Raw genomic sequence first — 12,366 nt, forward strand, 5'->3', positions numbered from 1 at the left:
TGTCGTTGTGAAGCTTTCCAGGTCACAATCATCACTCGAGCGTCGCCTTCCTGTCGCACCGTCTCTTAGTGCTTGAGCGCCAGCTGGTTATGCACGTGATGCGTGCACGTGTTGGGTGGTTGTGTGGGTGGTGGTGCACGTGTTGGGTGGTTGTGTGGGAGGTGGGGCACGTGTTGGGTGGTTGTGTGGGAGGTGGTGCACGTGTTGGGTGGTTGTGTGGGAGGTGGTGCACGTGTTGGGTGGTTGTGTGGGTGGTAGTGGTGCACGTGTTGGGTGGTTGTGTGGGTGGTGGTGCACGTGTTGGGTGGTTGTGTGGGTGGTGGTGCACGTGTTGGGTGGTGGTGTGGGTGGTGGGGCACGTGTTGGGTGGTGTGGGTGGTGGGGCACGTGTTGGGTGGTGGTGCACGTATTGGGTGGTTGTGTGGGTGGTTGTGTGGGTGGTGGGGCACGTGTTGGGTGGTGGTGCACGTGTTGGGTGGTGGTGCATGTGTTGGGTGGTTGTGTGGGTGGTGGTGGTGCACGTGTTGGGTGGTTGTGTGGGTGGTGGTGGTGCACGTGTTGGGTGGTGGTGCATGTGTTGGGTGGTTGTGTGGGTGGTGGTGGTGCACGTGTTGGGTGGTGGTGCACGTGTTGCGTGGTTGTGTGGGTGGTGGTGGTGCACGTGTTGGGTGGTTGTGTGGGTGGTGGGGCACGTGTTGGGTGGTTGTGTGGATGGTGGTGGTGCACGTGTTGGGTGGTTGTGTGGGTGGTGGTGGTGCACGTGTTGGGTGGTGGTGCACGTGTTGGGTGGTGGTGCATGTGTTGGGTGGTTGTGTGGGTGGTGGTGGTGCACGTGTTGGGTGGTTGTGTGGGTGGTGGGGCACGTGTTGGGTGGTTGTGTGGGAGGTGGTGCACGTGTTGGGTGGTTGTGTGGGTGGTGGTGGTGCACGTGTTGGGTGGTGGTGCACGTGTTGGGTGGTGGTGCATGTGTTGGGTGGTTGTGTGGGTGGTGGTGGTGCACGTGTTGGGTGGTTGTGTGGGTGGTGGTGCACGTGTTGGGTGGTTGTGTGGGTGGTGGTGCACGTGTTGGGTGGTTGTGTGGGTCGTGGTGCACGTGTTGGGTGGTTGTGTGGGTGGTAGTGGTGCACGTGTTGGGTGGTTGTGTGGGTGGTGGTGCACGTGTTGGGTGGTGGTGTGGGTGGTGGTGCACGTGTTGGGTGGTGGTGCACGTGTTGAGTGGTTGTGTGGGTGGTGGTGCACGTGTTGGGTGGTTGTGTGGGTGGTGGTGCACGTGTTGGGTGGTTGTGTGGGTGGTGGTGCACGTGTTGGGTGGTTGTGTGGGTGGTGGTGCACGTGTTGGGTGGTTGTGTGGGTGGTGGTGCACGTGTTGGGTGGTTGTGTGGGTGGTGGTGCACGTGTTGGGTGGTGGTGCACGTGTTGGGTGGTGGTGCACGTGTTGGGTGGTGGTGTGGGTGGTGGTGCACGTGTTGGGTGGTTGTGTGGGTGGTGGTGCACGTGTTGGGTGGTTGTGTGGGTGGTGGTGCACGTGTTGGGTGGTTGTGTGGGTGGTGGTGCACGTGTTGGGTGGTTGTGTGGGTCGTGGTGCACGTGTTGGGTGGTTGTGTGGGTGGTAGTGGTGCACGTGTTGGGTGGTTGTGTGGGTGGTGGTGCACGTGTTGGGTGGTTGTGTGGGTGGTGGTGCACGTGTTGGGTGGTGGTGCACGTGTTGGGTGGTGGTGCACGTGTTGGGTGGTGGTGTGGGTGGTGGTGCACGTGTTGGGTGGTTGTGTGGGTGGTGGTGCACGTGTTGGGTGGTTGTGTGGGTGGTGGTGTGGGTCGTGGTGCACGTGTTGGGTGGTGGTGTGGGTGGTGGTGCACGTGTTGGGTGGTTGTGTGGGTGGTGGTGCACGTGTTGGGTGGTGGTGCACGTGTTGGGTGGTGGTGTGGGTGGTGGTGCACGTGTTGGGTGGTTGTGTGGGTGGTGGTGCACGTGTTGGGTGGTGGTGCACGTGTTGGGTGGTTGTGTGGGTGGTGGTGCACGTATTGGGTGGTGGTGGTGCACGTGTTGGGTGGTTGTGTGGGTGGTGGTGCACGTGTTGGGTGGGTGGTGGTGCACGTATTGTGTGGTTGTGTGGAGGGTTTAGTTCTTGCTTAGGAAGATGATTGTGGTCAAGCGTATGAATGCTCTGGAGTCATGAGTGTGTGTGGGTACCTGCTTAGTCAGTATAGTTCATACAATTGTAGCATGAATTGTATTTTAGATCTGTTCGCGTATTGTATGTGTATTGGACGTGCAAAAGTTTACTTCCTGAATGGTGGCATGTTACAGCGGTTGAATGGTGGCATGTTACAGCGGTTGAATGGTGGCATACCGGCTGCAAATGTTCATTCACTTCTTCATAGTTTCACTTTGTGAATGTCAGTGAGAAGTGTAGGAAGTTGTGAATAGTGTTGTAGACATGTGTGGTGTTGTGGAGGGTGACGTTGCATAGCTGGCGTCCACCCACTGTCTCTTGGGCATGGATGTGACAGTCTCCGTGCTTGAAGGACGACTCGTGCTGAGCATAGTCTCTTGAGGTGTGCTTTACTACCACCCAGGTGCTTGTGCCTTTGACAATTACTATTGGATGAAGAGAGCAAGTGTGAGTGCTGTCACGGCCATACACTCCTCAGTGTGTGCAGCAAGTGTGAGTGTTGTCACGGTCATACACTCCTCAGTGTGTGCAGCAAGTATGAGTGCTGTCCCGGCCATACACTCCTCAGTGTGTGCAGCAAGTATGAGTGCTGTCCCGGCCATACACTCCTCAGTGCGTGCAGCAAGTGTGAGTGCTGTCCCGGCCATACACTCCTCAGTGTGTGCAGCAAGTATGAGTGCTGTCCCGGCCATACACTCCTCAGTGCGTGCAGCAAGTATGAGTGCTGTTCCGGCCATACACTCCTCAGTGTGTGTGCAGCAAGTGTGAGTGCTGTCACGGTCATACACTCCTCAGTGTGTGTAGTGTGTGAGTGCTGTCACGGTCATACACTCCTCAGTGTGTGTAGTGTGTGAGTGCTGTCACGGTCATACACTCCTCAGTGTGTGTGCAGCAAGTGTGAGTGCTGTCACGGTCATACACTCCTCAGAGTGCGTGCAGCAAGTGTGAGTGTTGTCACGGTCATACACTCCTCAGAGTGCGTGCAGCAAGTGTGAGTGCTGTCACGGTCATACACTCCTCAGTGTGTGTGCAGCAAGTGTGAGTGCTGTCACGGTCATACACTCCTCAGTGTGTGTAGTGTGTGAGTGCTGTCACGGTCATACACTCCTCAGTGTGTGCAGCAAGTATGAGTGCTGTCCCGGCCATACACTCCTCAGTGCGTGCAGCAAGTATGAGTGCTGTTCCGGCCATACACTCCTCAGTGTGTGTGCAGCAAGTGTGAGTGCTGTCCCGGCCATACACTCCTCAGAGTGTGTAGTGTGTGAGTGCTGTCACGGTCATACACTCCTCAGTGTGTGCAGTAAGTGTGAGTGCTGTCACGGTCATACACTCCTCAGTGTGTGTGCAGCAAGTGTGAGTGCTGTCACGGTCATACACTCCTCAGTGTGTGCAGTAAGTGTGAGTGCTGTCACGGTCATACACTCCTCAGAGTGTGTAGTGTGTGAGTGCTGTCACGGTCATACACTCCTCAGTGTGTGCAGCAAGTGTGAGTGTTGTCACGGTCATACACTCCTCAGTGTGTGCAGCAAGTGTGAGTGCTGTCACGGTCATACACTCCTCAGTGTGTGCAGCAAGTGTGAGTGCTGTCACGGTCATACACTCCTCAGTGTGTGCAGCAAGTGTGAGTGTTGTCACGGTCATACACTCCTCAGAGTGTGTAGTGTGTGAGTGCTGTCACGGTCATACACTCCTCAGTGTGTGCAGCAAGTGTGAGTGTTGTCACGGTCATACACTCCTCAGTGTGTGCAGCAAGTGTGAGTGTTGTCACGGTCATACACTCCTCAGTGTGTGCAGCAAGTGTGAGTGTTGTCACGGTCATACACTCCTCAGTGTGTGCAGCAAGTGTGAGTGCTGTCACGGTCATACACTCCTCAGTGTGTGCAGCAAGTGTGAGTGCTGTCACGGTCATACACTCCTCAGTGTGTGCAGCAAGTGTGAGTGTTGTCCCGGCCATACACTCCTCAGAGTGCGTGCAGCAAGTGTGAGTGCGGGTATTTATATTATAGTGTTTCCTTGAGAATTATGATACGAGGCTCCATTGTAATTGTGTTGTCAATAATGAGACGGAGCAAGGTGAGGGGGTGTTGTATAGTGTGGTAGCCCTGTACAGTGTGTGTGGTAGCCCTGTACAGTGTGTGTGGTAGCCCTGTACAGTGTGTGTGGTAGCCCTGTACAGTTTGTGTGGTAGCCCTGTACAGTGTGTGTGGTAGCCCTGTACAGTGTGTGGGGTAGCCCTGTACAGTGTGTGTGTGGTAGCCCTGTACAGTGTGTGTGGTAGCCCTGTTCAGTGTGTGTGGTAGCCCTGTTCAGTGTGTGTGGTAGCCCTGTTCAGTGTGTGTGTGTGGTAGCCCTGTTCAGTGTGTGTGGTAGCCCTGTTCAGTGTGTGTGTGTGGTAGCCCTGTTCAGTGTGTGTGTGTGGTAGCCCTGTACAGTGTGTGTGGTAGCCCTGCACAGTGTGTGGGGTAGCCCTGTACAGTGTGTGGGGTAGCCCTGTACAGTGTGTGGGGTAGCCCTGTACAGTGTGTGTGGTAGCCCTGTTCAGTGTGTGTGTGGTAGCCCTGTACAGTGTGTGTGTGTGGTAGCCCTGTACAGTGTGTGTGTGTGGTAGCCCTGTACAGTGTGTGTGGGGTAGCCCTGTACAGTGTGTGTGGGGTAGCCCTGTTCAGTGTGTGTGGTAGCCCTGTTCAGTGTGTGTGTGGTAGCCCTGTACAGTGTGTGTGTGGTAGCCCTGTTCAGTGTGTGTGTGGTAGCCCTGTACAGTGTGTGTGGTAGCCCTGTACAGTGTGTGTGTGGTAGCCCTGTACAGTGTGTGTGGTAGCCCTGTACAGTGTGTGTGGTAGCCCTGTACAGTGTGTGTGGTAGCCCTGTACAGTGTGTGTGGTAGCCCTGTACAGTGTGTGGGGTAGCCCTGTACAGTGTGTGTGGTAGCCCTGTACAGTGTGTGGGGTAGCCCTGTTCAGTGTGTGTGGGGTAGCCCTGAACAGTGTGTGTGTGGTAGCCCTGTACAGTGTGTGTGTGTGGTAGCCCTGTACAGTGTGTGTGTAGTAGCCCTGTACAGTGTGTGTGTGGTAGCCCTGTACAGTGTGTGTGTTGTAGCCCTGTACAGTGTGTGTGTGGTAGCCCTGTACAGTGTGTGTGTGGTAGCCCTGTACAGTGTGTGTGTGGTAGCCCTGTACAGTGTGTGTGTGGTAGCCCTGTACAGTGTGTGTGTGGTAGCCCTGTACAGTGTGTGTGTGGTAGCCCTGTACAGTGTGTGAGTGGTAGCCCTGTACAGTGTGTGTGTGGTAGCCCTGTACAGTGTGTGTGTGGTAGCCCTGTTCAGTGTGTGTGTGGTAGCCCTGTTCAGTGTGTGTGTGGTAGCCCTGTACAGTGTGTGTGTGGTAGCCCTGTTCAGTGTGTGTGTGGTAGCCCTATACAGTGTGTGTGTGGTAGCCCAGTACAGTGTGTGGGGTAGCCCAGTACAGTGTGTGGGGTAGCCCTGTACAGTGTGTGGGGTAGCCCTGTACAGTGTGTGGGGTAGCCCTGTACAGTGTGTGGGGTAGCCCTGTACAGTGTGTGGGGTAGCCCTGTACAGTGTGTGGGGTAGCCCTGTACAGTGTGTGGGGTAGCCCTGTACAGTGTGTGGGGTAGCCCTGTACAGTGTGTGGGGTAGCCCTGTACAGTGTGTGTGTGGTAGCCCTGTACAGTGTGTGTGTGGTAGCCCTGTACAGTGTGTGGGGTAGCCCTGTACAGTGTGTGGTAGCCCTGTACAGTGTGTGGTAGACCTGTGCAGTGTGTGTGTGTGGTTGCCCTGTGCAGTGTGTGTGTGTGGTAGCCCTGTGCAGTGTGTGTGTGTGGTAGCCCTGTGCAGTGTGTGTGTGGGGTAGCCCTGTACAGTGTGTGTGGTAGCCCTGTACAGTGTGTGTGGTAGCCCTGTACAGTGTGTGGTAGCCCTGTACAGTGTGTGGGGTAGCCCTGTACAGTGTGTGTGTGGTAGCCCTGTAACACCTGTTCTTGTCTTGGGGTTTTCCCCTGCAGCTAATGAGCAAAGTTTTGTCAGTTAATAACCGAGAAACCATTTTCTATTGCAGTAGTTCTTGCATTGTGAAGTATTTCTATTATGTAACTTAAATAATAGTTATCTATATATACTTAAGCTGGAAGAAGGGTTTGATATAGTTCATGGCTCTGTACCTCTTGAATTGTGTCGACCTGGAGCCGACCATGTTGGGCTCATACTCCACAGTAATCAGCGTGCAAAGTTGGGTGTCTCAAACTGTCTGGCCGTTAAGCTTAACTGGTTAGTGTGTGGTGCTCCTCCAGCTGGCATATTGGGATGGCGTCTTCTACTCCCTCCTGAGACCATCGTAGTTTGGCAAAGTGGGCTAAGATTTTGGAAAGGTTTCCACGTGAACCTGTCATGTATAGTTTCTTCACAGTTATGGTCACTCTAGGCACTGTCGTAGCTCTCCCCCCACACACACATCAGCCCATCCTCCTGGTTGTGTAGTACTTATAGTAACTATGAGGACCATAGTACATATATTGACAGGGAAAAGGCAACTAGAAAAGTAGAAATCGGTACTATTGAAGTGTTACCGACGTGTGCAAATTGGGGAGGAGAGCGTCCACAGCTTGTGTACTCTCAGGTGTGGTGGTGTAATGCTCCTCTCCGTCTGGGATTTGTTTACCTTTTATTTTGTTCAAACTGTTTTCCATACTTAGACCACTGGAGTGTTGTCAGTGATGACCCATGCCTAGTTCCTCCATTATATACTTATAATTATGCCTAATTATACGTAAGATTCTGAAGTGCAGTATCTAGTAGGGATACCTGGTAGTGCCTGTGTGTTTCTCTATCTCCCTTTATCTCTCTATCCTAGCTTGTGGCGGGAGAGATTTGTCAGAGAGGCCTGAGGGAGGGTAGGATGGGATGGACTCTGCTCATGATGGGAGTGTTGCCATGAATGCACTTTGGGGAGGGTGGTGGCTTGATTTACAAGTCAGGTGTTTTATATGTCGAATATAAAATTGTTAATTTTCCCAAGATCAGTGCATAATATTTTAAAATATTATGAGTTTTGTTTTTATTCCAAGCATTTAGAGAATTGGGAGCCTGTTGCACTGGTAAAGTCATGATGGGGGATGAGCATGTGACCGCTGCATGCTGTTCCCTCTTGAATTGTGTCGACCTGGAGCCGACCATGTTGGGCTCATACTCCACAGGAATCATCGTGCAAAGTTGGGTGTCTCCGCGTGTCTGGCCGCTTAACTCGGGCAGAGTTAGGCGGCCACCCACTGGGGGACTGGGGGGGGGGAAGTTACGAAACGCGGGAAGAAGAGGTATGAGAGGTAGAAAAACCTCCCCTTCATGTCCCCACCCCGTCCCCACCCCGTCCCCACCTCGTCCCCACCTCGTCCCCACCCCGTCCCCTCCCCGTCCCTTCCCCGTCCCTTCCCCGTCCCTTCCCCGTCCCTTCCCCGTCCCTTCCCCGTCCCTTCCCCGTCCCTTCCCCGTCCCTTCCCCGTCCCTACCCCGTCCCCACCCCGTCCCCACCCCGTCCCCACCCCGTCCGCCACCACACTTGGCCAACCATGGTGCGAGGGGTGTCCTCCAGCCAGCTGAGGGGGAAATGATATCTGGATATGTCGGGTCGGCATAGTTTTGTCTCTGCGTCTGCTGGTCTCGCCCAGGATTGAGTTATTTTTTTATTTTTTTTGCTCCAGACTTTTTCCAAGATGTTTTTCCGTGCGATAAGTTCCTCGCGAGAACATTAAAGTCTTATGAGTGAGTCTTATTAACGGTAGAGCAACAGGACTTGGGAAGAGAGCGCCAGGGCCATCAACACACACACACACACTTGGTAGGGAACATTGATTTTTAGCGGACCTCTTAGTAATGTTGTGATGAGTTAGAAGATGGGGCGTCTTGCAGGGGTCGTTGACCCTAGCAGGCCGGGATGGGCCTGCTAGGGTGGAGCTAGTAGGGTGGTGGTGGTGCAACAGTTGGCAGTGTTGGAGGGGCATGAAGGGTGAGAGCATGATCAGCAGCATAGTGCCACCCTCATTATGCCCCTCACGCACCGCGCATAACACAACCCGCTAACTTTCTGCTTTATGAGATCCATTCCACCCACCCATGCTTAAAACTTCCTGCAACATTGCTAAATATAACGCATTAATTTCTGTCTCTGTCTCTCTCTCGCTCTCTCTCTCTCGCGCGCGCGCATGTAAAATTCAAAAGTTGGCAAGTGTAGCATACGCTCCTCGGAATTTTTTTGTATGTGGTCCTCAGGTGACAATTTTCTATCCAGAACCTTCGTCTACCTTTTTATCAGAATTCCTTAAAGTTTTTCACAAAATTTGTAGGTTGTGTGTGGGCCTAATTTTTCATTATAACCTGCCATTTATTCACATTAAATTCCATTTGCTAGATTTTATCCCCCCCCCCACACTTATTATGTCCAGGTGTTGCAGGTCATGGTAACCATGTCCAGGTGTTGCAGCAGGGCATGGTAACCATGTCCAGGTGTTGCAGCAGGTCATGGTAACCATGTCCAGGTGTTGCAGCAGGGCATGGTAACCATGTCCAGGTGTTGCAGCAGGGCATGGTAACCATGTCCAGGTGTTGCAGCAGGGCATGGTAACCATGTCCAGGTGTTGCAGCAGGGCATGGTAATCTTGCCGGAGTGTTGTTGCAGGGCTTGTGGGCACTCATATAAGTTTCTAGTCTCCCCCAGTAGCGTGCCTTTATCAGCATATATGGTTATATAATTCTGTATTCCTTCTGGTAGAGTTTATATAGAGAGTGGCCATTACTGGTGAAGCTCTGGTACTCCACTAGTAACATGTCTCCTATCTTGTACATTGCTTCTTGATTAGTACCATCAATTTTCGGGCACATATATTGTAATCCATGTTAGAAGTCTCCCTGTCACCCCTCCAGTATGTTCCAATTTCCCAAACAATTTCTTGTTTGGGACTCTATCTGGACCTTAAAAAAAGGCTTTTGACAAACTCCGTCAACCCAACCATCTCTTTCCTATGAAATCTGTGTCGTAGAAACTGAATAGATCTCTCCGATCTGTGTTCAGCATCTTCCTCTGCGAAAACCATAGTACTGTTATTTTATCATTTATCTTCAGGGGTTTTGCCCATTTGCTTTTAATTATTTTGTCTAATGTTTTGAGTACAACGTTTGTCAACGACTATAAACTATTTCGCCCCACCAGGATTCGAACCTGGACGGCCAAGGGGTCACTCCACTGGCTACCTATTCTTAAGACCACTCCACATTGGATGGATGGATGTGTGTGTGTGTGTGTGTGTGTGTGTGTGTGTGTGTGTGTGTGTGTGTGTGTGTGTGTGTGTGTGTGTGTGTGTGTGTGTATGTGTATGATCAGTAACTGTAGAGACGACCCGCATCTTAACTCTGGCTCTCTCTCCCTCTGCTGCAGGAACGGCAAGTCCCGTGAGGCAAACGGTGAGTGTGAGCGGTACACGGAGGTGGCGCCCCGACGCACGACGAGGCTGCAGGAGGCCACGGAGCTACACGAGGTGCCGCTGGACACGGAGAGACACGGCACCAAGATCCGCGAAGGCCGCCGCTCCAGCAGGCACTCCAAGGCCGCGGAGAAGCCACCCAAGAACAACAACCACCTCAAGGAACTCAACGACGAGACTGAGGGTAAATGGAACCTGGAGAACCGGTTAAAAGCGAAGGAGGGTACGAGGGAGTACGAGACGCACACCGTCCTCGAGCGTAGAGTGAAGACGGAGAACAACCACGCGGAGGAGAGGCGGGAGAAGAAGGCGAAAGTGAAGCTAAAACCCAAGGTGGAGGTGAAGACCAACACCGAGACCACTGTACAAAACCACGCCCGCCCGCCCGAGGCAGACGACGACCTCCTAGTACAAGAGCTGGAGGTGGGCCAGCAGCTCCACCTCCATCACCACCACCACCACCACCACCTCCAACACTACCAACAACCTCAACAACAACAACAGCAGCAGCAGCAACCACCGCCGCCACAGCAGCAACAGCAGCAGCATCAGCATCATCAACAGCAGCACCAGCATCATCAGCAGCAACAACAACACCACCACCACCATCAACAACCACCACCACAACCATTACCATCACTACACCACCAGTTGTTACCTGATGATATAGACATAGAGTCCAACTGTCACGTGACTCTGGAAGCAGAGGACAAGAAGAAGAAAAAAGACGAGAGAAGAGACGAGAAGAGGAAGAAGAAGCTGAAACACCTGGAGGAGGAGAACCTCTCAAAGTGAGTAGACAAGTTCATGTTGTCTCACTGTACCTCGTCATATATCTCACCATGTCTCACTCACCACCTCATATATCTCACTGTGTCTCACTCACCACCTCATATATCTCACCGTGTCTCACTCACTCACCTCATATATCTCACCGTGTCTCACTCACTCACCTCATATATCTCACCGTGTCTCACTCACCTCATATATCTCACCGTGTCTCACTCACCACCTCATATATCTCACCGTGTCTCACTCACCTCATATATATCACTGTGTCTCACTCACCTCCTCATTCCGCACTCACAATTACTGGTGTTTTATATTAGCGTTTCACCTGTTTGTATACATTTAGTTCACATCAAGGGCCCCCCTAAGGTCCAACTATTGACCCTCCCCCCCATGATATAACCCTTAAACTTTGTATAATTCACGTGTACCTATTTACTGCTAAGTGAACAGAAGCATTAGGTAAAACGAAACGTGGCCAAACATTTCTGTCCCACCCGGGATTTGAACCCACGATGCCTGACTGAGGGTGGAGGAGGAACTCAACTGTACAAAGTGTAACATGACAGGTAAAGGCTGTTACTTCAGTAGTTTCTATTGCGCTTTAATAGCATCAAAATAAGGACATTTGTTGGTATTTATATAATTATATATAATTATATATATTTTTTAAATCTGTTGTATGAATTATCTGTTACGGTTAAACAGTTGGGCAGAGTTACTAACAGGGTCTAACAGTTTTACAATTGACCGCGCGCGCATCTGGCGAAAAGTCTTGGTCAACCTTAATGAACATTTGCAACACTCACGCATCTGTTAGTAAGACCGCTTTAACAGACATTTGCAACACCCACGTGTCTGTTTAAGAAACAAATACAACACGCAAATGCGTCCTCTCGCGAATAGTGTTTAGTGTTTGCGTTGTTGTCGTTGTTGAGTTAGGGGCGACGACGATCGTGGGATCGGATGCGCCCCGGCGTACCCGTGAAGGGTGAATCGCAAAGCCAGGAAAAGCGAAATGCCAAGCCAAAACGCGAAACGAGTGACACCAAGCACTAGAAACTAATATGCCACACGGCAAAGCTACGCACAAAGGGAGAGGCAGAAGCACAGAATAGAACAGGGCAAACAAACAGACAGAAGGGCACACAGTATATCATAGAGCAAATACACAGGAAATCAGAGCACATACTTGCCCGGGAACTTGGCCCGCGGGAACCGTACATTAAACGCCTCCCAGAGCACCCATTGCCAAGGGTCTCGTCCATCCACCGGGGACGCCATAACATCCGGAACCAGGGCAACAAACACCCGCAAACTGGGGACCCAGATGGTAGTACTCATGAGGCGAGAAGTCGCCACTCGCCCCCACAGGAAGGGAACTTGCCCCCCACGAAAGCACTCCGGTCCGTCAGACAGCAGTAACTCGGCAATCTTCGACCAGTGACCCGGTGGCATCACAGACGCCGGCAACACGTCCCCCAGGGCCCCAACGCGCACCCGCACCACAGAGGTACCCACGGCCCCGGGCACACCACCAGACGACAGCAGGAAACCCGGACGGCGCGCATCCTTCCGTAACGTCACCACCAGGCCACGCCCAGCACCAGAGTCCACACCATCCCTGGCAGCGGAAGCCACCCCCCCCCCCACTGTGGAGAGTCCCCCGGCGGAGAAAGAACCGAAGGCACGTCCGAGACACAGGCACCAGCACTGGCAGGCACATGTACCTCCGCCACCACGAACCACGGAGACATCGACGCATCCATAACCACACTGTCAACACCCGAAGCCCCACAGTCACTGAAGTCACCAACGTCGGCCCAGGAAGAAGACGAACGCCGGGAACGTTTGGGCACCGGCCGGATATTGTCAGAGCCGGTAAGTGACCCAGAAACACGGGTACCACGAGCCGAAGGAA

At 52.8% G+C, this 12,366-nt stretch overlaps 1 protein-coding gene across 1 annotated transcript in view; it reads left to right on the forward strand.

Moving 5' to 3' along the window:
- LOC123766688 (putative cyclin-dependent serine/threonine-protein kinase DDB_G0272797/DDB_G0274007) overlaps positions 1-10,469 on the forward strand; it is a 104,071-nt gene extending 93,602 nt beyond the window's left edge. Inside the window, exon 3 of the mRNA XM_069308095.1 lies at positions 9,611-10,469. Within this exon, the coding sequence (XP_069164196.1) occupies positions 9,611-10,451 (841 nt within the window). The 3' untranslated portion in view covers positions 10,452-10,469. The remainder of the gene's footprint in view (positions 1-9,610) is intronic.
- Positions 10,470-12,366: the final 1,897 nt, after the last annotated feature.

This window comes from Procambarus clarkii, chromosome 62 (assembly GCF_040958095.1).
Source record: "Procambarus clarkii isolate CNS0578487 chromosome 62, FALCON_Pclarkii_2.0, whole genome shotgun sequence".
NCBI lineage: Eukaryota > Metazoa > Arthropoda > Malacostraca > Decapoda > Cambaridae > Procambarus > Procambarus clarkii.